Source organism: Onthophagus taurus, chromosome 11 (assembly GCF_036711975.1).
Source record: "Onthophagus taurus isolate NC chromosome 11, IU_Otau_3.0, whole genome shotgun sequence".
Taxonomy (NCBI): Eukaryota; Metazoa; Arthropoda; class Insecta; order Coleoptera; family Scarabaeidae; genus Onthophagus; species Onthophagus taurus.
This window is the reverse complement of record NC_091976.1, coordinates 28,510,102-28,536,666: the sequence shown is the minus strand read 5'-3', so window position 1 is coordinate 28,536,666 and position 26,565 is coordinate 28,510,102. Positions and strand designations below refer to the sequence as shown.

The following is a 26,565-nucleotide window of genomic DNA, read 5'->3' as shown; positions in this document are numbered from 1 at the left end:
CGAAGGGGTTCTCTCCATAGAAATGGGGGTGACAGTGATGAACTCTTTAGTACGACATTCCAGATGCTTCATCAAGTATAATGGCGATATTATTAAAAGGCGTTTTCAATTTTATAAGATTTAGTAAGAATTTGTTTTTATTTTTGAAATGAAATTGAATTGATGCAATTTGCACATAATCAACTTTGCCACATCCTCCCCTGTCGTGTCACGATTCCTACGAGATACATCAGCGTGATATACGCCCCTTGTTTTTTGTATAAATTTCCTCACCTTACCAAAGATTGTAAAATATTCAGTTCGCGTGTTCCGCCCTCCTCCGGAAAAACTCCAACGCCATAATTTACCTTTCCAACGATTACCAGAACTCAACGCGTGTACACGAAGTTTATTCGCAAATTTGTATGCATGATTTAACACGACATTTTGAAATATTCACCTTAACGCGACATCCCCATCAAAAGTGCATAAAAATGAACACAACACGCGCTCCTCGTTACCTATTCATCGAGAAAGGCGACGTTGTCGTCCTATAAATATTATTGTCGTCCGGAAACTGAGGGAACAAAGCGCGATTTAACACAATTCGGATCGATTGTTTAGAACCGCGTGAATTTCCAAATTCGAATAGATACGCGTATGAAAAGGCTTTATTTAAAGCTGGTGGCGGCGATATCGCAGGGAGCCACCGTGTTCATCACAATGGACCTGTTCTATACCCGACAATAACTCATCGATTTTGGACCTTCCCCGTTCGTACTCTCTCTGTGTGTAGCTTTTCGACGAATTCCCATCGACTATCTACAGGAAACCTTCGAGATTGGCACTTATGGAATTGAACTGCGTCTTGTAACTCACCTTTCACCTCTTCTTGGTATCGTTTTACGGTCGATATAACCGATATATCATCAAATCCCAAACGAATTGATATTTTTTATCTTTAAACTATTTATAGGTAAAATTTTTGGTGGAGGAGCCGGTTTATTTTCATTTATAAATAATATTAGTCATCTCTGCATCAAGTCTTCGCCAGGGAAGTCTGCATCGAGGAGTTCACCAACGATTGTCAGAGATTGTATAAAATCCAACCTCAGTCAGTATATAGTCAGCACCATCTTTGTATGCATAAATCTCCGTTTAATCATGGTTTATAAAATCTACATCATCTCTGCCAAAGTCTTCGCAATTTATCAAGTCCAATTTCCATCAAGTCTGTATTAAAACTTCAATATATACCGTGTGCATCAAAATTATATTTAACAGTGTAAATGTATTAGCCTATTTTATATCTTGTATTATACAGGGTGATTTATTAGCTCGCCATCAAACTTTGACATATGATAGCTAGTCCAATTACCAAAAAAAAATGTTAATGAACAATATGTCCTATTTCAATTATTTACGAAATTATAACACTTTAAAGTTTTCTGCAGCGAATTTATTAATAGTCAATAAAATCAAACATTCAACAAAAACAAAGTTGTCATTGTAATATGTCAGTTTGCTGTAAAGTTTAAGTATTACATACAAGAAGAAACTCAAAATATACGCTTATAGCACTGAAGAGTATGCTGATAATTAGAATATCAAGAAAGATTTCCACAGCGTCATTTGCCATATTATTTAGTTTTTAGCGATTCTTTCAGAAGACTTTGAAAACGTAATCCTGCTCCAGCAAAAGCTATTTGACCGCATGTACAGTCGTGATCTTGGGAAATGCACACTCAAGGTCAAGCGCTGTTGTGAGATCCGACATGCTGGCTAAAAGGGCTGAGCTCGGCTCACGAGTCAAGAGCTTCGTGTGCGCTTGGCTCAGCCCGTTTAGCCAGCGGCATGTCGGATCTCACAACAGCGCTTGACCTTGAGTGTGCATTTCCCAAGATCACGACTGTACTTAATGTAGAAGATGAAGAAGCTTTAATTAATGCTATCATTGATAATACTTCCATCAGCACTCGAAGAATACCACACAACATACATGTAAGTCAAAATTTTGCATGGCGCGTGTCGTAAACAGAGTGTTCAAGCTCTACAGCCAGGAGATAATCAGCAACGGTTAGCATTTTGTGAATGGTTATTGCATCAACATGCCCAAAATAATGACTTCATTTGAAATGTTCTCTGGACAGATGAATCATGTTTTACACGAGATGGTATAAATAATTACCAAATGAACATATCTGGGCATTACAAAATCCGCGTGCGATTAGACCAAGGAAATTTCAACAACGTTTCAGCATCAACGTTTGGGGTGGAATATTTATCACCAGTTTACTAGATTTGCATATACTTGATGGACGTTGGAATGCTTTAAATACAAATAGCTCCTACTGAAATAAGAAATCAACCAGACATTTTAATTCGGCTGAAGAATTCTTTAATTCGTTGTTGTGTAGCACGTATTCTAGCAGAAGGAGGCTATTAGAGGCTACTAGAACTATATTTGTAATATTTATGTGTTTTAAAAAAAATGTTGCAGTTAATTATGATGTAAAAATTAAAACTTTAAACTGTTATAATTTCATAAATAATTTGAAATAGGACATTAGAAATATGTTCATTAACATTTTTTTTTGGTAATTGGATTAGCTATCATATGTCAAAGTTTGATGGTAAGTTAATAAATCATCTCCGCATGAAGTTATCACCTTTTTTATAAAAATCTAGTCTGTACAGAATTAAATTTCTAGACTGAATTAAGACCAGAAAATATATTATCTATTGGGTCGGAATCTAGGAATATAATAGGACTCGTTTATGGTTGCAACCCTAATAAGAGTTGCATGAAGTCTGCATTAAGTCATTGAAGTTTGCATCGAATCGCCATTATGGCTCAGAAATTGATGGATACAGTAAGTTCATTTTAAATCTCTATCATCGTCTGCATCAAGAATACTCTGCATGAAATGTTCATAAAGTTTGCATGGAGATAACTCCGTATAAAGTCAACATCATTCCTGCATCAAGCCTTCAACAAGTTTTCTGTCTTGATGGATGCAAGTCTACTTCAATTAACTCGCAATATATGAATGCAGTACCCATAGTTACGAAACTACTATGCACTTGCACTGTCCCACATAAAATGCAACATAGCTTAATAGTACAGGCATTGGGTAGTTTTGGAAAGGAAAAGTTTTGCTTGGAAAAAGGTGAGGTCTTTATGGCAACCCTGAGTTTTCGGCCGTCTTAAGAGTTTCTAGTTTCTAGATTGTGATATATTTTTATTGAACGAAAAGTAAAACTAACTAAACCTAGAACTAGAATCATTCGGGTTTAGCCGTCTTGACAGACGTGTGGCTAAACCCGAACGTTTCTAGTTCTTGGTTTAATGTTAGTATTGCACTAGCACTATCACTAGAATTAACACAAGACCTAGAACTAGAATCATTCGGGTTTAGCCGTCTTGAGAGACGGGCGACTAAACCCGAATGTTTCTAGTTCTAGGTCTAATGTTAGTTCTAGTGATAGTGGTAGGTAGCACTAGTTAGCATAAGAGATCACTATGTTGCATATTTGTATTGCACTAATAGAACTATCACTAGACCTAGAACTAGAATGTTCCGGGTCTTGAAAGACGTGCGGCTAAATCCGAATATTTCTAGTTCTAGATCTAGTGTTAGTTCTAATTTTGCACTAGCACTATCACTAGAACTAACACAAGACCTAGAACTAGAATCATTCGGGTTTAGCCGTCTTGAAAGACGTGCGGCTAAATCCGAATATTTCTAGTTCTAGATCTAGTGTTAGTTCTAATTTTGCACTAGCACTATCACTAAAACTAACACAAGACCTAGAACTAGAATCATTCAGGTTTAGCTGTCTTGAAAGACGTGCGGCTAAATCCGAATATTTCTAGTTCTAAGTCTAGTGTTAGTACTAGTTTTACACTAGCATGATCACTAGAACCAACACAAGACCTACAACTAGAATCATTCGGGTTTAGCCGTCTTGGGAGACGTGCGGCTAAACCCGAATGTTTCTAGTTCTAGGTCTAGTGTTAGTTCTAGTTTTACTTGAATACAAATATACAACATAGTGATATTTTATGCTAACTAACGCTACCTACCAGCCATCTTAAAAGAGGTTAAACGGAATGTTTCTAGTTCTAGGTCTAGTGTTAGTTTTAGTCCTAATGTTAGTCTAGTTTTTTTTTATTCAGCACTAGATTATTGTATATTTTTATTGAGTTATAACGGACATTGCCTTCCCCCTATTAATCCATTATATCGAAATTTACTGTAATATCAAATTATATTGACATGTAACATATTATGTGGGACAAAGGAAGTAGGTACCCTCTGGTTTCTATGGAAATATATTTTAGTACTTTACATCTTAAGTGAAACTCACTGTATAGAGTAGTATTTATAGGAAAAACGTGATTTCGTGCGAACGAACAATCGGTTTGGATTTTCCCCATCTGTTTGGGAATTATAATTGCGTGCCGGTCTGTGATTCGAAATGAATACGTCGGTTTAGCGCGTAATCTGCCTATAATTGCCGGTAATACGGCCGTATTAATTCCGATTGTTTTTGGGCTCGACCGCTCGCAACCGAATCGAAATAATTGAGCGAGAATCATTCGGTCTGTCGAACTTATTTTTGCTATTACATAGCGCGTTGCGAAACCGCACTTTCTCTCCCACTCGATATTCCATGACAATTTTGAACTTTACATCCTCGCATAAAAATAATCCGATCGCTTTAATTATCGTTATATTTGGCCGTAAAATTTGTCACAAAAAATGTAATATAAAAAGGTAAACGTAAAAACACGTAAACATAAAATATCTCCCTGGACAAATTGCCAACGATTTTTTTTTGCGTCGTTTTAATTGAGATACGAGACTATGGAAAAAATGGTCTCGGCAGAGATGGGTTTTGGAACGTTTGCGAAGTCCGTTGGGGGTATTTTCGTTTTGGGGGTGTAAATCATAGTGAGATTTTTTTTATATTTGGATTAATGCGGCTTAAAGCTCCGCTTGAGTGTCCGTAAGCTTCAATAAATTTATTAACTGTATGTGACATTTTATAGTCGCAAAAATAAATTTGATTCAAATTTTTATTTGTAAAAGTTAATCAGACTAAGGCCCACTTTTACCACCTCTTGATAAATTTATCCGATAGATAAATTAGCGTTTTAGGCCCACTTTTACTACCTCTTGATAAATTTATCCGATAGATAAATTGGCACTCTTAGGTCAATTACTACCATCTTTTAGTTAAATTTATCTTATAGATAAACCCATCTACTAGCCAAGCAGAGCGCGTAAAATAGCCGTAACGATGGTAATAATTCCTTAGATAGCTTAACCAGAAGATGGTAGTAACGAGTCTTAGGGTCCATTACTACCATCTTTTAGTTAAATTTATCTTATAGATAAACCCATCTACTAGCCAATTAGAGCGCGTAAGATAGCCGTAACCGTGGTAATAATCCCTTAGATAGCTTAACCAGAAGATGGTAGTAACGAGCCTTAGACCTACTTTTACCATCATCCTGATAAACTATCTAGGGGATAGTTGCCATGGTTACAGCTCTTTTAAGAGCTCTCATTGGCTAAGAGTTGCATTTATCTATCAGATAAATGTATCAAGAGATGGTAAAAGTGAGCCTTAGCTAATGAGAGCGCTTAAAACCGCTATAACCATGGTAGTTATCTATCGGTTAAATTTATCAACGTGGTAAAAGTGGGCCTAAGCAGTATATTTTGATTCCAGTTACTCAGTTATGTTCGTGATTATACAAAAACATCAAGATTATTAAAATGGTCGATCGAATCAAAGAATTGTTAAAGATGAAGAGAACCAAAAAAATCACACTTCATCTACAGCAAATGTATCATAAAGTCAGTACCAACTTCATTATGAGGAATAGATTTGCTAGGAAATCTCCCAACCCAACCCAACCCGCTCCTCAGGCTTTAAATACTTTTTAATCATTCCAACCTCAATTTTACAAGAACTACCAGTTCAACATCACCTCTTGATACCCTACGGTTTCGTAAGCTTTAATTATACCTTGCTACTTCAAAACATTCTGATTGAACCTCAAGATATAACATTTTACTTGTAGTCGCGCCTGATGATGCACCCGATTGATCGAAACGTTGTTGCATTGATTTTAATATAACAAAAATCTATATATTTACATAAAGTGATGCTGTAACGCATCAATTGGCACAAATAATGCTTTTGGTGATATAGTATATGAGGACCATCTAAGCCTTTAGTTATCTTAGCCTTAGTACTTCTTTGGAGCTGTCGGGTCAGCGTTCTTCTGATTCTTTCTTGCATGATAAATTCTTCATGATATAATAATTATTGCCATTTAATCAGCATATACTTAACATGAGCTGGAACGATTAAATAGTTAGTTTTGTGATGTAACTGAATAGATCCGTTGAAGATATGTAACTGTGCAAAGTTGTAGTAGGGCTCTCTTCTTCGACATTTTTCTCTGCATGGATCTAATTTCTCCAGGTATGTCTCTAGTCTTCATAGGGACTGTTGATGGAGTTTTTCTCTTGGTGTTTATTGACATCAACAACTTGGGTTTATTGTCCAACCCAACGCAACTTGTTGGATATTATTCTTGAATATGTTTTCGGTGAATCTTCCTTTGTCAAGTTGCTGGATTGCATCAAACAACGTAATGAAGTCCATTATATGCGACAAAGGGATCTAATTACGCTGCTTGTGTTTGTAACACATTGGAAAATTGCAGTGGTACTAGAATGTGAGCTATGTTCATTCTGGGAGCAAGATGATATCATCAATTCTTTCATTACAGTGATGTCTAAGACCTGTGTGGTATTCCTACGGTCCATTTAAATCCAAATTGAACGTGTCAAGAAAATAATGAATTGTTCTACTTGATAATCTCGATTACCATCGTAGTGGTAGATTCTATTAGTGACAGAACACAGTATTAACATTCCAATGAGTATCATAATTATGACACTAAGGTTGCCATTACAAATGTAGAGCTGGAAGAAATTGTTGATTCATCTCTGCAAGCACTTATTTTGAAATGTAGCTGAGCGAGGTTTGCAATTATTAAGCTATGTGAGGCAGACTTGTCAGTGCTTAGCTTCTTTTTAATCTGGAAGTTTTAATAGCAATTTGAGGAGTATTTGTTTTTTGGCAAAGCATGGTTGGTTACCCGAAATTGTTTTATCGATTTGTTTGTACCGATTACCATCGTAGTAGTAAATTCTATTTGTGAGAAAGTAGTGTCAACATTACAATGAGCATCATAATCGTGACACTAAGATTGCCATTGCAAATATAGAGCTGGAAGAAATCGTTGATTCGTCTCCAAGCACTTAGAGGATCGGTTTGGCAAATCTGGTATTTTAAAATGTAGCTGGGCAAATACCATAAACTCCTCTCTCTGAGCTAGGTTTGCAATTCTTAAGTTATGTGAGGCAGACTTTTCAGTAATAATAAGAAACTTCGGATTAAAAGACTGTTTAGAGCTTAGCTTCTGTTTGATCGGGAGGAGTATTTGTTTTTTTGCAAAGCATGGTTCACCCAAAATTGTTTTATACACAGCACTAGCGCAGTCCATGAAAATCGTTGGTTAAGATCCTCCACATTGCGTGACATGACACTTTCATGACACATTCACAACTGGGTCAATAACACTTGATTTAACAACTTCTCATAATCAATCCAAAACTATTCTGCCTTATTTAGATGTAGATATAAATACAGTGTGTTAATTAATTATCGTACCCGACGTCATCTTTGCAAGTATGCAACCAATATAACAATGAATATATCTGAATATGCAAATCGCGTATTGCAATACCAATATTGTGATATTGGTTGCATACTTGCAATGATGACGTAAAGTTCAATCACAAAACTAATATTTTATCCCGACATTTTAAAAGCTTAAAATCCAATCGATCCAATAAATCTCTTATTCCCATTTTCTAATCAGCTTAACCTATTTTTTTGCTTTCCTTCTATAAACATCTCATTCAATCTTCTAAATAAAAAAAACTACCACCCACTCCCCGATAAATCACCGAGATTTTTCAATTCGCGCTACAACATCCAATCGATCTTCTAAGAATTCGTTTCTTAGCTTCAAATGAAATTTCTTGTCCGCTTTTCTATCGAGTTGGTATTAAACGCCATCAATTAGACCCTAATCTGCGTTATCACCGGACGACGGACAAGCCGTCCAGCGATCCCGCTACAGAAGCGTCGCGACGCCCTCCACGTACCTCGTAATACCGTCTGGGGGTGCGATAGAGACGGGTTGAAAGCGCAAGAAAGACGGCATCAGACCACCGTCCATTGAGCAAGCGTCAGGCTTTACGTGAAGGCGACTGTGGAAGTCTATTCAGTTTACCGTCAGTCGTGTGGAGAGAATCACCATCGCTCGTGTTCGACTTCGATGCACTCTCTCTTTATCGAAAAAGAAAAAAAAAATTAAAAGATTATTAAAATCGGTCGATTAATTAGCAGTAAAGTGTGTGCGTTTGAATTCATTAGTTATCATTACATGATTAAACGTAAGAATGTTTTTTTTTACCTTATTTCAATTATATCATAAACTAGTAAACAAATATAGTACCATTTGGTTTTTTGCTGTTGCCGAGAACGTAGAAGGTTTTTTTTAAGAGAAACGACTTTTACTTTTTCCTCTTCGGGTTGTTTCGAAGGCTATCGGACAACTAGTGACTCACTTGGGAGTCCTATTTATTTGTTTATTTTCTTGTTGACGATGTTAAATCATTTTTTTATGCACGCGTCGTTTTATCACAAAATAAAAAAGAAACCTCTTACGTACAAATAATTCACTGTCGATAACTTTTCAATCATGTGCTTGAAAAACAAGGTCTAGGTAATTTTATTTGGGTTTAGATAAGATAAGTTTGTGGTAAAACGTAACTGCTCAATATTCATTATCGCCTATGTTATGATAAGAATAAGTACAAGGAACTTGTTTATTTAAAGATTTTATGTTTTAAATTTAGTTGGATTTAGTTGAATGATTCATTAAATATTTTATAATTCATAAAATATTATTTTAATGGTATCATTATGATAAACCTAAAAATATAATTGACATTATTATCCACGTCATCCCTAAATCTCTCCAACTTTGTGATTCTTCCCTAAGAAGTTTTTGGCAACTGATAAAAGCTTTTATGCTTTCACTTCGATCTGGATTGTATGCTTGAAACCATTGTTGTTTATAAGAATACGGATTTTCTCGATAACTCCACGAGATAAATGATTCAGTCAATTCGAAGAATCCTAAATTAAACAGATCAAGTTGTTGAGACACGAGCAAAAAAACATTTTGAACAATTCTTGGGATATATTCGTGTCGTCACTGCAACCATTGCAAGATGATTTTTAAATGTTCTGATTACCACATAGTGAATTTGACGCAATGAAACTGCAAGGTGTGATAAATTACTGAAGAATTTGTTAATCGTGAGTAAATTCTTTTGTCCTTGGGTGACTTAAGCGATTTAAGATTAAAAGCTTCACAGCTACAAGTTTTTAACAAAGACGATTTGGACACAATAGTTAATCATGTAAAGTCTAATAAATTTCGTAAAATGCACAAGCTGATATAGAGTAAGTTGCTGTGCAATGTAATGGAACAGAGTCAGAACGTAAGATTACTAAAGAATAACAAAGACAGAATATGAGTTTGTTACAAAGAAATAGATGTAAAATGCAAAGTTTGTTAAAGAGAAATAGATACAGAAGCCAGAGTCTGCCACTAAACAGGAACAGGGCAGAATCAGAAAAGAGAGTCAGATACGTCTGGAATATCTAAGTTTGCAATTTATTTTAAAGTACAAAATTTTACTGATTGGACTCAAAACCCAAAACATGTTAAGATAGCTTCGTCCAATTCTACATGGACCTGGTAAGATCTTCTCTGAGACTTAACCAGAGAGAATATCTCTATATAATAGTTGATGTTGAATAATTTTGAAAAGCTTCTCCGTATTTCTATATCGCTTTGAACAAATCTCTGCCATTACGAGAACTAAGATCGGAAATAGAAGACTTCTTCAAAACAAGTTAAAATAACTTTGTCTAATTCCACATAGATCAGCAAATTCGATAGTTTACCTGGTAAGATCTTCTCTGAGACTTAATCAGAAAGAATAACGATACTACTTAGTGATTTCTATTTTGAAAATCTATTGTCATCATAGTTGATGTTGAATAACTTTAAAAACCTTCTCTATATTTCTGTATCTCTTTGAACAAATTCTCTTACATCACGAGAATTAGAAGGATCAGATTCAGAGGAGTTATTCAAAACATGTTAAGATAGCTTTGTCTAATTCCACATGGATTAGCAGACTTGATAGGTAAGATCTTCTCTGAGACTTAATCAGATAGAATAACGATACGACTTAATGGCTGCTATTTTGAAAATCTATTGTCATCACAATTGATGTTGAATAACTTTGAAAAGCTTTTCTGTATTTCTGTATCTCTTTAAACAAATTCTCTGCCATTACGAGAATTGAAAGGATCGGATATAGAAAAGTTCTTCTTAGGAAGGCAGACAATAATAGATAACTCAATCCAACCCAGTTAAGCTCAAATTATAGGAACATAAAATAAGCACGACGTTTATAAGGATGGTTAGATGACGTATGTTGCTTGTACAAAGAAGCCGATCAGGAGTGAAACTAAGATTGAATCACTTTTCAACTTGGTCCGGATGAAAGACTCCAATGATTATGCTATTGCCGAGCAGAAAGCTGATTTTGGGATGGTTTTGTTGTTTTAGTGATAAATCGACGCCTCTATGGAAATGAAACAACCTTTTTGAACTTTAATGGCAAAGATGAGTCTAATTAATCAAAAAAAACATCTAATGGCTTTGCACGAGACTCTACCAACTTATGACACCTTAACCACAGAATAATCAGAAGTGACACTGTCGGTATCCTGCCAAATCTGGCGCCATATTGTTGCGAGGAAGCAAGGTATTGCTGCTATACTCTCATTCATTGTACGTTCATCGCGCCTATGGTTCATTTCTTTCATTTCTGGTTATTCTGTGCCTTAACGAGATTTGTTTTTTGAAAAATCTTCTAGTTAAAAAAATATGATAGGTTAAGTTTAGGTTGTTGGGAAATTTCAAAGGTTGGGTTGTGATGATAAATTGGCACATTGTAGGAGTAATACCAAATGGACTACATGTTGATGATGATCTATACGGTTTCTGCGCGGAAGGAGCTACGTTGGAAAAATCCACTCAGCAATAACCCAAATGACTATATACTATATGAGGTTGTTACAAAGAAATAGATGCAGAACGCAAACTCTGTTAAAGAGAAATAGATACAGAAGCTAGAGTCGTCCACTAAACAGGAACAGGGAAGTATCAGAAAAGAGATTCAGACACGTCTGGAATATCTAAGTTTGCAATTTAATTTAAAGTACAAAATTTTACTGATTGGAAACCCAAAACATGTTAAGATAGCTTCGTCCAATTCTACATGGACCTGGTAAGATCTTCTCTGAGACTTGATCAGAGAGAATATGTCTATATAATAGTTGATGTTGAATAACTTTGAACTTCTGTATCTCTTTGAACAAATCTCTGCCATTATAGAAATAGATAATTGGTCCAACTTTGGCCGATTTTAGCTCTATTCCTACTGTCATCTCAAAAAGTAAAACGCAGGTTTGCGAATTATTCGAGTTCATAGCCTTGCTTGTCACCACCGCCAACTTTTCTGCACACACCTTCTCCATACTACTATCAACTGCCCCCTATTGCTGAAATTATACTCCATCTTTAACATTCCACCTAAGTTTCCAATATAAGTTCGAAACAGACTCGGGTTTAATGTTTCTCGCCTCACTTCTTTGGTCATCCATAAATTCTTTCTTGTCTAAATCACGATTCATTAGATATTTCAACACATCTGTATTTTATGTAAACTTTTTTCCTTTACAATGTTAGCAACAAATATTAGCAGATTCATCATTCAACAAAAATCTATTTAGAACCCTAACCATTTAGAAATTTTGTTCCAACCTCATTTGTTGCTTCCAGCTACGCGTTATTGTATTTATTGCTGTCTAATTTCACATTTTCTCTCTTTAATCGAGACGCCATCTTCACCAATATCTTTCCTCTCTAATTCAACTACATACCTTTAACACTAGTCTCAGCATATCCCGCTTATCCTTTTCTGCGCTTCCACTGACATTTCTATGATATAGTTTTATCCGCTACAACTCCAATAGTAATCTCACGACTTGCTTTTTTCTTTGTTCCTTGTTTTTTTTTTGGCACGTTAACTATCTCATTCGTATCCATCTAACTTTATTTCTTTAAATCTTCTCCATGGGTTGCAGAAGTAGTTTTAATGTTTCCTAATTGTTTTCATTGAAGTAGATTCCATTAATTCTATGGAAATTCTAAAAATTAGGACCTAGAAACAATTTTCTTACGAATCCTAACAAAACAGTAGTTATTAATTTTTGCAAAATACATACACTATTATAAATTAAATCTTACCAGAAGAACCTAGTCATCACTATCATCTGTAGACCCAAACTTTCCTTCTCCATTCATTCCGTGCAATTGTCCTTTAATTTCTAGCTCCTACCTGAGTTTAGGTCTTCCTTGTGGTTTGGTAGCATGATCCTTTGGAAGCAAGGTATTGCTGCTATAGGTGGTAAATTAAGTTGTCTCTCTCATTCATTGTGCATTCATCGCGGCTGTGGTTTTTCGCAATAAGATGGCGGATTTTTAAATCGAGGTTATAAAATGAGATGACAGAATTAACCAGAATTGCTTTTTGAAAATTGAAAATTGCTTCTAGTTAAAAAAATATGATGGGTTAAGTTTAGGTTGTTGGGAAATTTCAAGAGTTGGGTTGTGATGATAAATTGGAGTAATACCAAATGGACTACATGTTGCATGATGATCAATATGGTTTCTACTAGGAATGAGCTACATTGGAAAAATCCACTCAGCAATAACCCAAATAACTATCAATAAAACTTTGATTTCACTTCGACATAAACCTTTGGATCATCACCAAATTTGGGTTATTTTGCATTTTTTCAAAATTCTTTCTGACAACGTTTTGTCATAAATATTTACGGATGTCAGAAAGATGCCACATAAAATATTTTCTGCACAAAAGGAAAATTTGGTTTCTTGATCTTATCTTGCTACTATTTTTCTAGCTAATTATTTTAGCCAGAAAAAACACATTAAGAAAAAGAGTTAGTTACTCCTTTTTGTTTTGTATCTTTTGCAACATATTTAAGAAATCCATAAATATGACAAAAAGATCGAAATCATTTTGAATCCTCTTTTTGCCTCTCCTTAATGTTTTAAAGAAAGTTGGGTTCATTTTTTTATTTTTATTACATTATTAAATTCCTTAAACTTGTTTGATACAAAAATTGAATCATTTAAAATGTTGTATCCCCCAAATTCAATTTAATAATCGAATTTTCAACATAGAAAATTCTTGTCTACCACCGAGTTTAGAGTTATAGGCCGCGAAATAGAATTTTTATTCGAATGCATCAAGCATATAACCAAAAGGTGCCCCCTTTGAAATTGAAACCAGCCCCCGTGCGCTACCGCGTAAAGGGGGGTTGGAGAGGCGTATCCCTGCGGTTGATCACAGCGAAAGGGGACATCAAAGGTCGGAGTTACCGTCGACAACTCCCATAGCGACATACAGAATATCCAAACCAATATTTATGGAATGCACGTCTCACCACACATGAATATTACCGGTCACAAAATACAATAGATATCAAAAGAAATTGATTGAATAACTTAGACATTAAATTTTAATTACTTTGAGTTGTAATCAACGTTAAACGAGATTTTGTGAATTAATGGTGATGGATTCATGTAAAACAATTTAGGTGGAAACTTTGTTGAAGGATACATTGTCTGGAACAAGAAGCATATACCCAAAGGAATCGTTCCCTGATCCGGCTTTCCAATATCCACAAGTCTCGAGCGAAATTAATGCTTTCATCTCTTCTGAGAGGCCAGGTTTTCTCATTAACTTTCAACTCCTCAGATTTGTTATCCACCGAGATTTAATCCGGTTCAATTTGTATGGAGAAAATTTTTTATAAATCTTGAGTTTTTGAATTATAAAATTATTAAGATTTTGTCATCTCATCTGGTCACCAAAATAAAATACAGTGGATTTCACTTAAAATGTAATATACAAAAATATATTTCCATAGAAACCAGGGCATTTTACGTGGGACGAAGTAAGTAGGTATATTTTGTCCCACATAAAATGCAACATGTCACTAGAATTAACACAAGAGCTAGAACTAGAATCATTCGGGTTTAGCCGTCTTGAGAGACGTGCGGCTAAACCCGAATGTTTCTAGTTCTTGGTTTAGTGTCAGTTCTAGTATGGCACTAGCACTATCATTAGAAGTAGCACAAGACCTAGAACTAGAATCATTCGGGTTTAGCCGTCTTGAAAGACGTGCGGCTAAACCCGAATGTTTCTAGTTCTAGGTCTAATGTTAGTTCTAGTGACAGTGGTAGACGGCACTAGTTAGCATAAGATATCACTATGTTGCATATTTTTATTGCACTAAAACTAGAACTAACACTAGACCTAGAACTAGAAATATTGAAACTTTCTACTTCTAGGTCTAGTGTTAGTTCTAGTTTTACACTAGCATTATCACTAGAACTAACATTAGACCTAGAACTAGAAACATTCGGGTTTAGCCGCACGTCTCTCAAGACGGCTAAAACCGAATGATTCTAGTTCTAGGTCTTGTGCTACTTCTAATGATAGTGCTAGTGCCATACTAGAACTAACACTAAACCAAGAACTAGAAACATTCGGGTTTAGCCACACGTCTCTCAAGACGGCTAAACCCGAATGATTCTAGTTCTAGCTCTTGTGTTAGTTCTAGTGATAATGCAAGTGTAAAACTAGAACTAACACTAGACCTAGAAGAAGAAAGTTTCGGGTTTAGCTGTGCGTCTTTCGTCTTTAGACGCACGGCTAAACCCGAATATTTCTAGTTCTAGGTCTAGTGTTAGTTCTAGTTTTAGTGCAATAAAAATATGCAACATATTGATATCTTATGCTAACTAGTGCTACCTAACACTGTCACTAGAACTAACATTAGACCTAGAACTAGAAACATTCGGGTTTAGCCGTCTTGAGAGACGTGCAGCTAAACCCGAATGATTCTAGTTCTAGGTCTTGTGCTAGTTCTACTGATAGTGCTAGTGCAATACTAGAAGTAACACTAAACCGAGAACTAGAAACATTCGGGTTTAGCCGCACGTCTCTCAAGACGGCTAAACCCGAATGATTCTAGTTCTAGGTACCTTTGTACCTAGGTCCTGGGGTTGTTCTAGGTTCTACGTACTTCTAGGTCTAGTGTTAGTTCTAGTTTTACATTAACACTATCACTAGAACTAACACAAGACCTAGAACTAGAATCATTCGGGTTTAGCCGTCTTGAGAGACGTGCGGCTAAATCCGAATGTTTCTAGCTCTAGGTCTAGTGTTAGTTCTAGTTTTACACTATCTCTAGAACTAACGCAACACCTTGAACTAGAATCATTCGGGTTTAGCCGTCTTGACAGACGTGTGGCTAAACCCGAACGTTTCTAGTTCTTGGTTTAGTGTTAGTTCTAGTATTGCACTAGCACTCTCACTAGAACTAACACAAGACCTAGAACTAGAATCATTCGGGTTTAGCCGTCTTGAGAGACGTGCGGCTAAACCCGAATGTTTCTAGTTCTAGGTCTAATGTCAGTTCTAGTGATAGTGGTAGGTAGCACTAGTTAGCATAAGAGATCACTATGTTGCATATTTTTATTGCACTAAAACTAGAACTAACACTAGACCTAGAACTAGAAATATTCGGGTTTAGCCGTGCGTCTGAAGACGCACGGCTACACTAGCATTATCACTAGAACTAGCACAAGACCTAGAACTAAAATCATTCGGGTTTAACCGTCTTGAGAGACGTGCGGCTAAACCCGAATGTTTCTAGTTCTAGTTCTAGTGTTAGTTCTAGTTTTAATTGTTATTTAGCGTTAGATTGTGGTTTCGTAACTATAATTATATGCAAGTTAATATAATATATGAATGCATATATTGTTAGTTATATGAAATTCCCGATATGTAGGAATAACCATAATAAATTCAATTTAAATTCTATAAAATTAATAATTTATTAATTATAATTATAGTAATTAATATTGTTAATATCATCTTGCAAACACGTATAATTCAAGACGATATCTTAAGATATATCGCCCTCAAGCACATAATTCATAGCGGACAGTTACCAACTCGCTTTCCAACTTGAGATTATGAACCGGAATTATAATTAAACTGAAAGCTGCCGTTGTATGAAATGAACCACTGTTTATTTATAAAAGGGTTTATTTGTAAAGGGTCTCTGTAAATAGTAGCGACATCTTTTATATAAGACACAAAACCTCCTTTTACTATTAAAGTAAAAGTGTATTTTCTAACAAAAGGATAGGTAGGGCAATATCGGAAGAGCACGCAGAAAAAAAAAGAAAAATGTTGTTTCAACCTTAATTAAGATCTCGGCGACTTTCGGTTTGATTACAAGCCTCGGGGTTCTTAAGAGAAATTTCCTTTTTGTTAAGCCCGAGAGAGAGAAAATTGGTCCGAAACTAATAAAACTCCCGAACAAAACCGCGTTCAGAAAAATCGATCGAGCGTTTCGCTTTAATGGTTTTGTTGTTCGACAAATCGAAACGAGCTGAAATTGAAAGTAAGTAATACAACAAGGTCATGTTGATTAGAGAAGCCAATAATAACGACGACGATTCTCGCGCTCTACTTTAAAATGTTTCTGTAACAATTACAAAGAAGCATTACTAAGAAATAACAATAGGATGTTGTATAAGTTAATTTTTTTAAATTGATAATGAGTTGAGCAGTTACGTTCTTATCGAAAACTCGTTCTTATCTATTTTTTTGTGAACCTCCCCCAAATCCTTACAAAAAACATTTTTTTCACAGGAAAAAACTTCGCCGTCATAATCATGTGACGTTATGCTTCCTGAAAACCTCGATAACTCCGGTTTTCGGAGCCCCAATAACAACACGGGGCTCCCGAGAGCCAGGGGAAGCCTTTGCCTCAGCCCTGTTACCAACGTGACAGTTTCCGTTGATAATAAAAGAAGGAGCTGGTGTGGTACTCCATCTACTGTACAATTTCCTAAACGATACGGTGAACTTGGACACTTCAAACCACGGTATGATAAAAAACATTTTTGATAAAAACTTTTTTTCTTTAAAAGAATTATACTTAAAATAACCTTTATTGTTACTTTGAACCTCCTTTTATCCTCAAATAACGCCAAAGTATAAATAATTAATCATCTCTTAGCTAGTTTCTTTTCCTCTTTGTGAAAATGTTCCAAACAAGATAAAAACCTTCCATTTCTGATTCTCTCCCGATTATTTGGAATCCGAGGCAGCTATTACTGCCGAGGCTGAAGAGAGTATTTCCCATAAAAAGCACAGCACATCTTTTTTTTTGAATACAAATGTGTTACTTAGAAGCCGAGGCTGTGTTGCAGCCGAGGCAGGAGAGTTGATCTTAAAAGAATCAGCATCATTTTTGTCAATACATGTGAATTATTAAGTTGCCGAGGAATGTTACTTAGAAGCCGAGGTTGCTATGCTGCTGAGGCACGAAGAGATACTTGATCATAAAAAACATCATAGTTTTTTTCTTAATGCGAATGGATTATTAAGTTGCCGAGGTAGTTAAGCTGCCGAGGCAGTAAAACGTATTTGCAATAAAAAATCGCACGTCTCTCTTGTAATGCTAGTGTTACTTAAAAGCTGTGGTAGTTATGCTGCCTAGACACGAATGGCACGAAGTTTCTTAATGCAAATGGGTTATTAAGTTGCAGTAATGATTTTTCCAATACTACTATGTTATTTGGAAGCCGAGGCAGAGAAGAGTATTAGCCATGACTCACACAGCACATCTCCATTTTAATGCAAATGTGTCTTGTGATGCGAATATGTTACTTAGAAGCCGAGAGAGCTAAGCTGCTGAAGCTACAGAGACTATTTCTCATTAAAAACTACAGCATATATCTTTTTGAATACGAATTAGAAGCCGAGGCTGGATCTTAAAACAAACAGCAACTTTTTTGTCAATACGAATGGTTTATTAAGTTGCTGAGGCAGCTAAGTAGAGAGTCTTTTAATAAGCAGCCACGCCTCTCTTATAATACGGATATGTTACTTAGAAGCCGAGGTTGCTATGCTGCAGAGGCACGAAGGGATACTTGATCATCAAAAACATCATAGCTTTTTCTTAATGCGAATGGATTATAAAGTTGCCGAGGTAGTTAAGCTGCCGAGGCAATAAAACTTATTTGCTATAAAAAACCGCACGTCTCTCTTGTAATGCGAGTGTTACTTAAAAGCTGTGGTAGTTATGCTGCCTAGACACGAATGGCACATAGTTTCTTAATGCAAATGGGTTATTAAGTTGCAGTAATGATTTTTCCAATACTACTATGTTATTTGGAAGCCGAGGCAGAGAAGAGTATTAGCCATGACTCACACAGCACATCTTTATTTTAATGCAAATGTGCCTTGTGATGCGAATATGTTACTTAGAAGCCGAGAGATCTAAGCTGCCGCGGCTACAGAGACTATTTCCCATTAAAAACTACAGCATATATCTTTTTGAATACGAATTAGAAGCCGAGGCTGGATCTTAAAAGAAACAGCAATTTTTTTATCAATACGAATGGTTTATTAAGTTGCCGAGGCAGCTAAGTAGAGAGTGTGTCAATAAGCAGCCACGTCTCTCTTATAATACGGATATGTTACTTAGAAGCCGAAGTTGCTATGCTGCAGAGGCACGAATAGCATGAACTTTCTTAATGCAAATGGGTTATTAAGTTGCAGTAATGATTTTTTCAGTACTGATATGTTATTTGGAAGTCGTAGCAGAGAAGAGTATTAACCATGAGTAACACAGCACATCTCCATTTTAATGCAAATGTGTTATTTAGAAACCGAGGTTGCTACGCAGTCGAGGCAGGAGAGGTATAAGTGGTTACAAACATACTTTTTTCAATATTAGTACGATATTTAGAAGACGAGGCAACTGGGCTACCGAGGCAGGCCACAGTTTGGACTATAAAAAATATAGCAAACCTTTTTTGTAACATAACTATATTGTTTAGAACTTAGACTGCTTAGAGTGCTTGTTCTACACTACTTGTCAATGCTTTTCACCATGTTTCCGACACAGAGGGCAGTATTTGACCATAAATACATTGTAAATGTTTTTTAATAATTTTTTAGACTTATTTTTTCGTATTGACCAACGTATGTTTGTCCAACAAGCAAATTCGTCTACTCAGCTATCAATCCAATCAATCGATGTTTTGTAAATAACTCGGAATATCACATTCTATCGGATTTAAATCTTTAAGGTTGCTTTAATTAATTATCTTTCTTTAACATTTCATTACATTCATTTAATTAATAATTGATTTTTCGTTGAAAGAAAATTTTAAAACCACACAATGTGTTATGTACATTATGACAATTTTTTTTTTCACTACATAGATATAAATTATGTGTATAGGATGCCAAGTGAGGGTGGAAACATTTTAGGAATGCCATTGAATGGAATGGTACATATGCGTAATTCAGTTTCCGGTACAATAGAAACGACATAAGTTGCATACCGTACAAGATATAGTATGCGGCTTTGTGTCGCGGCAGGATGTTATGATTTCGTGAGAAACCTTCGCGTGTTAAATGAACAAAACGTTTTTCTCGTTCTAAGTGTAAATATCCGATAATAAAACCAATCTCCCCCACTATTTGTTTTGAGTATTCCATTCAAGTGCGAATCCGACGAGATTCGAATGAATAATAAACGACCTTCTCGTTTTAATAATATATATGTAGATAGTTGATACAACGGTTTTACACAATAGTGGATGAATAGATTTCTCTCAAGGATTTTTAATTTATAAGTTAGAAAAGAAATTCTCGTTTTTTTTTTCTTCGTTTAGTTTTTTTGTGCTATTTTGTTCCGTACGGTTGAAGTGAGGGTTGAACACCCTCTACGGTCGTGTCCAGACCGATTTTACCCTTGTTCAGATTAATATTTACTGAGCACAAAACTCATCCAGTCCCTAATAAAACATTAAAACCGACTCCTCTGCTTACTATTCATCAGCATCGCGTGAGTTCGTTTCCCGCTTAACTTCTTGTCTTTCGCTAAATTAAAATTGCTTACGCCGCGTTGTTTCGCTTCAATTGGTACTAATTGGATCGTTAATTGGTCTGTTTTAATTCCAGATACGCTTCGAATTTAATTTTATTACTTCTATTTCTTTTTTCTATTCAAGTTGAAAAATTGCGTGTACCAAATTCGTATAAATGAAAAAAATTGTACAAAATTCGTGTACAAAAATGTAAAAATTGTGCAAAAATGTACAAAAATTTTTTACAAAAAACGTACAAATTTAAAAATTGTACAAAAATGTACAAATGTAAAAATTCGTGTACAAAATTGTACAAATGTAAAAATTGTGCAAAAATGTACAAAAATTTTGTACAAAAAAGGTACAAATTTAAAAATTGTACAAAAAGTGTACAAATGTAACAATACATGTACAAATCGGTACAAAATCACTTTAAAATTGTTTAAAAATAAATAGAAATCGGAAAGTTTTTGTTATAAGTTATAAATTATACTAGGAATTTCATATAACTCGCAATATATGAATGCAGTAACTAAGTTATGAAATTACTATGTACATGTACTGTCCCACATAAAATGCAACAAAGCTTAATAGTACAGGCATTGAACTAACACTAGACCGAGAACTAGAATCATTCGGGGTTAGCCGTCTTGACAGACGTGCGGCTAAGCCCGAATGATTCTAGTTCTAGGTCTTGTGTTAGTTCTAGTGAGAGTGCTAGTGCAATACTATAACTAACACTAGACCGATAACTAGAAACATTCGGATTTAGCCGTACGTTTCTCAAGACGGCTAAACCCGAATGATTCTAGTTTTAGGTCTTGTGTTGGTTCTAGTGATATTGCTAGTGTAAAACTAGAACTAGCACTAGACCGAGAACTAGAAACATTCGGGTTTAGCCGCACGTCTCGCAAGACGGCTAAGCCCGAATGATTCTAGTTCTAGGTCTCGTGTTAGTTCTAGTGAGAGTGCTAGTGCAATACTATAACTAACACTAGACCGATAACTAGAAACATTCGGATTTAGCCGTACGTTTCTCAAGACGGCTAAACCCGAATGATTCTAGTTTTAGGTCTTGTGTTGGTTCTAGTGATATTGCTAGTGTAAAACTAGAACTAGCACTAGACCGAGAACTAGAAACATTCGGGTTTAGCCGCACGCCTCTCAAGACGGCTAAACCCGAATGATTCTAGTTCTAAATATTGTGTTAGTTTTTGTGATAGTGCTAGTGTAAAACTAGAAGTAACACTAGACCAAGAACTAGAAACATTCGGGTTTAGCCGCACGTCTGTCAAGACGGCTAACCCCGGATGATTCTAGTTCTAGGTCTTGTGTTAGTTTTTGTGATAGTGCTAGTGTAAAACTAGAACTAACACTAGACCGAGAACTAGAAACATTCGGGTTTAGCCGCACGTCTCTCAAGACGGCTAAACCCGAATGATTCTAGTTCTAGGTCTTGTGTTAGTTCTAGTGATAGTTTTAGTTCAATAAAAATATGCAACATAGTCTTATGTTAACTAGGTCTACCTACCACTGTCACTAGAACTAACATTAGATATAGAACAAGATAACTAACATTAGCCCTGGTTTCTATGGAAATATATTTTTGTATATTGCATTTTAAGTCAAATTCACTGTAAATGTAAAAGTTGTACAAAAAATGTGTACAAGAAATGTACAAAAGTAAAAATTGTACAAAAATGTACAAAAAATGTGTACCAATAATGTAAAAATTCGTACAAATTCATTTTAAAACTATTTAAAATTAAATATATCGGAAAATGTTTGTTATAAGTTATAAATTATATTAATATATCAATTAAATTTAATAATATATTTTCCTAAACCGCAAGGTTATTTGTGTGTAATTGAATCTAAGTAGCAAAATCTAACTTTAGAATCGTACAATCTCAGTTTCATAAGATTACAAAGTTATTCTTTTTTACATCTGCGAGGTGAAGTATTTATTACAATTCTCCTCGGAGATTTTTTCATTATTCAAACCCGGCTTTATAAATAGTCGAATGGAATGCTTGAAAGAAACAGCGCCGTGTTAACTTATTTATAGGTTGGATTAAGTGGAACAACACATAATTTTTCACGTTTTGCTTTGTCTCCAGGAAAAGAAAATCGTGTTGCAACAATTTTAAGTGGATCAAAATCTGATTTCTATAACAACACCAACAATAAAATGGCAATGATAATTTGTCATTAATTTTTTTTTCTGACTTTTCTCATTTTTTGTATTTTATTTTCTTTAATCTTTTACGTTTATATCTTTTAATTTTTTCTATTTTTTTTTGTTGTGTGTTATTAAAATTATGACTCGGAGATTATCTCGCGATTGGGAACGCGTTTTCGGTCGACCAAGATCAACGTTTTATTATGAGGGTTTAAAAGATCGCATCGAAGAATCTCGCCCATTAACAAACTTTAACACCGGAAGTTCTTACCTGGGAACATGGAACAATCTCGGAATGACCAAAGAAGGTCAATACACTTTCCCGCATAATGTTAAATTCGAAGGAGATTTCGACGATAATCAATTCAAAACTGGTACCTACACATACCCGATGGGACAAAGAGTTATAGGCGAATTTGAAAAAGAAAAGTATGTGGTTTTTAAAGATGGTTTAGTTTATAATAATGACGATTGGAATTATCTTTCAAAAGACGATCGAAGATACGCTACAACAATAAAAGACGGGTTTCAACCAACCTCAAAAGAACGCGTAACTAACGCTAATGTACCCAGGAAAATACCTGATGGTTGTTACGACGTTGGGGATGGGTTTTATGATCCCAAACTAAAATGTGTTGTAAGCGCTATTGATAAAAACACCATCATTAGAATTCCTAGTACTAGCGAAGAAAAATGGATAGAAGAGAATTGTAGAAGAAGTTGGGATGAACCCGTTGGATACAAACCATCTCTTTACGAAACTTGGACTATTGGAAAAGGTGATAGTGAACATAAAAAGAAGTCACTTAAAATAAGTACAAGTCGAATTGATAACACTAAATCCAAATCCAAAGGTGAATTTAGATTTTAAATGTTACAAATTCATATTTATAAGTCTAAATAAAATTAAATTAAACAAAAAATATCTTTAATTGCGGGAAATACGAAAAAGGAACATATTTAATCCATAGAGAATTAAAAGACGATTCATTTAAGCCCAAACACCATGTGTTTTGATTAAAAATTCTAAAAGATAATAAGAATAATAAAAAAAAAACAATTGAAAATAAAAATGGCGGGTTATTGTTATTTTTCAACCTAAATATAGATTGTTGGGTATTAAATTGAAGGATTTTTAATTTTTATTCCGATTTTAATTGTGTTATTAAATTAGTTTTATAGTATTACAAAGAAAATTGAAAATCGTAATAATAATAATTGATAATAACAATTATTTTTATTGATTTTAATTTGTAGGGAATTGAAAACCGATTCATTTAAGTCCAAACACGATAAGTTTTGGTTAAAAACTCTAAAAGATAATAAGATAATAATAAAAGAAAACAATTGAAAATCGTAATAATAATAATGGGTAATAATTATTTTCATAATTATAAATTGTAGGAAATTCGATTTTAGTCTAAATACCATATGTTTTGGTTAAAAGTTCTAGAAGATAATAAGATAATAATAAAAAAGCAATTGAAAATAAAGATGGCGGATTATTATTAATTTTTTAATCAAAATATGGGTTGTTGGGTATCAAATTAAAGGATTTTTAATTTCTATTACGATCTTAATTGTATTATTAAATAATTTTTATATAGCAAAAAAAATTGAAAATCGTAATAATAATTGGTAATAACAATTATTTTTATTGATTTTAAATTGTAGGAAATTAAAAACCGATTCATTTAAGTCCAAACACGATGTGTCTTGGTTAAAAACTTTAAAAGATAATAATAAAAAAAGAATTGAAAATAAAGATGGCGGGTTATTGTTATTTTTTTAACCTAAATATGGATTGTTGGGTATCAAATTGGAGGATTTTTAATTGTTATTACGATTTGAATTGTATTATTAAATAATTTTTATATTGCAAAAAAAATTGAAAATCGTAATACCAATTATTATTAATTGGTAATAAAAATTATTTTTATTGATTTTGAATTGTAGGAAATTAAAAACCGATTCATTTAAGTCCAAATACGATGTGTTTTGCTTAATAACTAAAAGATAATAAGATGATAATAAAAGATCAATTGAAAATCGTGATCATAATAATTGGTAATAATTATTTTCATTTAATTATAAATTGTAGACCAATCGATTTTACTCCAAACACCATATGTTTTGATTAAATGTTCTAGAAGATAATAAAAAAACAATTGAAAATAAAGATGGCGAATTATTATTAATTTTTTAACCAAAATATGGGTTGTTTGGTATCAAATTGAAGGATTTTTAATTTTTATCACGACTTTAATTGTGTTATTAAACAATTTTATATTGCAACAAAAAATTGAAAATCGTAATAATAATAATTGGTAATAACAATTATTTTTATTTATTTTAATTTGTAGAAAATTAAAAACCGATTCATTTAAGTCAAAACACGATGTGTTTCGCTTAAAACTCTAAAAAATAATAATAATAAAAAAATTGAAAATAAAGATGGCGGGTTATTATTAATTTTCTAACCAAAATATGGGTTGTTGGGTATCAAATTGAAGGATTTTTAATTTTTATCACGATTTTAATTGTATTATTAATCAATTTTTATATTGCAAAAAAAAATTGAAATTTATAATGATAATAACTGGTAATAACAATTATTGTCATTAATTATAAATTGTATGAAATTACAAACCGATTGATTTTAATTGAAACACGATGTGTTTTGGTTAAAATTTCTAAAACTTAATAAGGTAATAATAAAACAACAATTGAAAATAAAGATGGCGGATTATTATTAATTTTTTAACCAAAATATAGGTTGTTGGGTATCAAATTAAAGCATTTTTTTTGTCCTTTATCAATTTCTTATTCATTTTCTTAACTAAAATAAGTTGAGTTTTGATATATTTCTATCTTGTGTCTATTAATTATTTTAATAAAGAAAAATTTGCTTCATACCGAAACTGATTTAAATAAGTGTATGGCATAAAATAAATCTTTGAAGTGAATAAAATCTACTTTGGTACACCTCAAATGTTAAAGGCCAATGGTATTTCATTTGATTTCATTACCTGGAAGGGGCGAGTATTTGTCGTCTACCCCTCGTAAAAACGACGACCCGGGGAAAACCTATCTGGGTTCGGTGCAGTCTTAATTTGCTCCCCGGAGGGTTGTAAACCAGACTGCGACAAGGAACCGAATTAAAGCCTACGACTTTGGAAGAATTATTTTTAATCAGTGCTCTCAAAGAAGCTTTATGTTAAAGAAAAAAGTTATGAATCGGACGAGGTTTCCTCCAATGTACCAAGACTCGTCTCTGTGTGGCTGTTTTCATCGACGACGGATAACTCTAATACATTTCCGGTGGTCCATTTTTCGTACAATTCCGGTTTGTAACCAACGTTTTCATCCCAAGCTTTTCTGCAACGTTCAAGCGTCCAAGTTTCTTCCGCTGACGATAAGATTCGTAAGATTTTCTTTACGTCTCTAGCACTCACAACGCATTTTAAGTGAGGATCGTAAAATCCATCAACGGTATCGTACATCGTATCGGGAATTTTTCGTGCTATCGGGTCATTAGTTTTATTCTCTTCGTAAGTACCATTAAATCCTTGTTTACGTGTGATATAAAATCTTCGATCAGGAGGTTGACAATAATTCCATGGAAGGATATACAACAATTTATCCGTAAATCTAAATCGGTATTTCACCAAATTTCCATTTCTCCATAAACCTTCCATTTGTTGTCCTTGAGGATATTTCAAGATACCTTCACCATGAAATTGTCCATCTCTTAAATGACCCGTATATATTACACCGTGAGGAAATGTGTAAATTCCTTCTCCATCCATCCCAATTTTTCTCCATTCGCCGAAATATTCACTTCCCGTGCAGAATTTTTTTAAAGGTTTTAAAACGGGAGGATCCGTGTCGTCTTCATCTTCTTCGGGTGGATAAAAAGCTGCCTCCCAAACTGGATTTAAACTTCGAGATCGAGTCATTAGATTATATCTTATTGCTCTTTGTTAATAAAAAAATTGTAAAACAATAATAGTGACAGAAAATTATGACGCTTTTTTTCTTGTCATCGAGACTTGTAATGTAAATACAGGGGTGCCCATTATGTATGGAATATAGTATACAG

The 26,565-nt window shown here is 34.2% G+C and overlaps 1 protein-coding gene across 9 annotated transcripts in view; it reads left to right on the top strand.

Annotated features, from left to right (window-relative positions):
• LOC111423732 (Src homology 2 domain-containing protein sprint) overlaps nucleotides 1-26,565 on the top strand; it is a 138,977-nt gene that overhangs the window by 88,520 nt on the left and 23,892 nt on the right. The window contains exons 1-2 of one of the 9 annotated variants that reach the window (XM_023057042.2): nucleotides 8,376-8,531; nucleotides 17,046-17,281. The exons of 7 other annotated variants lie outside the window; for them this stretch is intronic. In XM_023057042.2, the coding sequence (XP_022912810.2) occupies nucleotides 17,079-17,281 (203 nt within the window). In that variant the 5' untranslated portion in view covers nucleotides 8,376-8,531; nucleotides 17,046-17,078. Of the gene's footprint in view, nucleotides 1-8,375; nucleotides 8,532-17,045; nucleotides 17,282-26,565 lie in introns of those variants that run through there. One more of the 9 variants, XM_071199912.1, reaches the window with a different exon arrangement.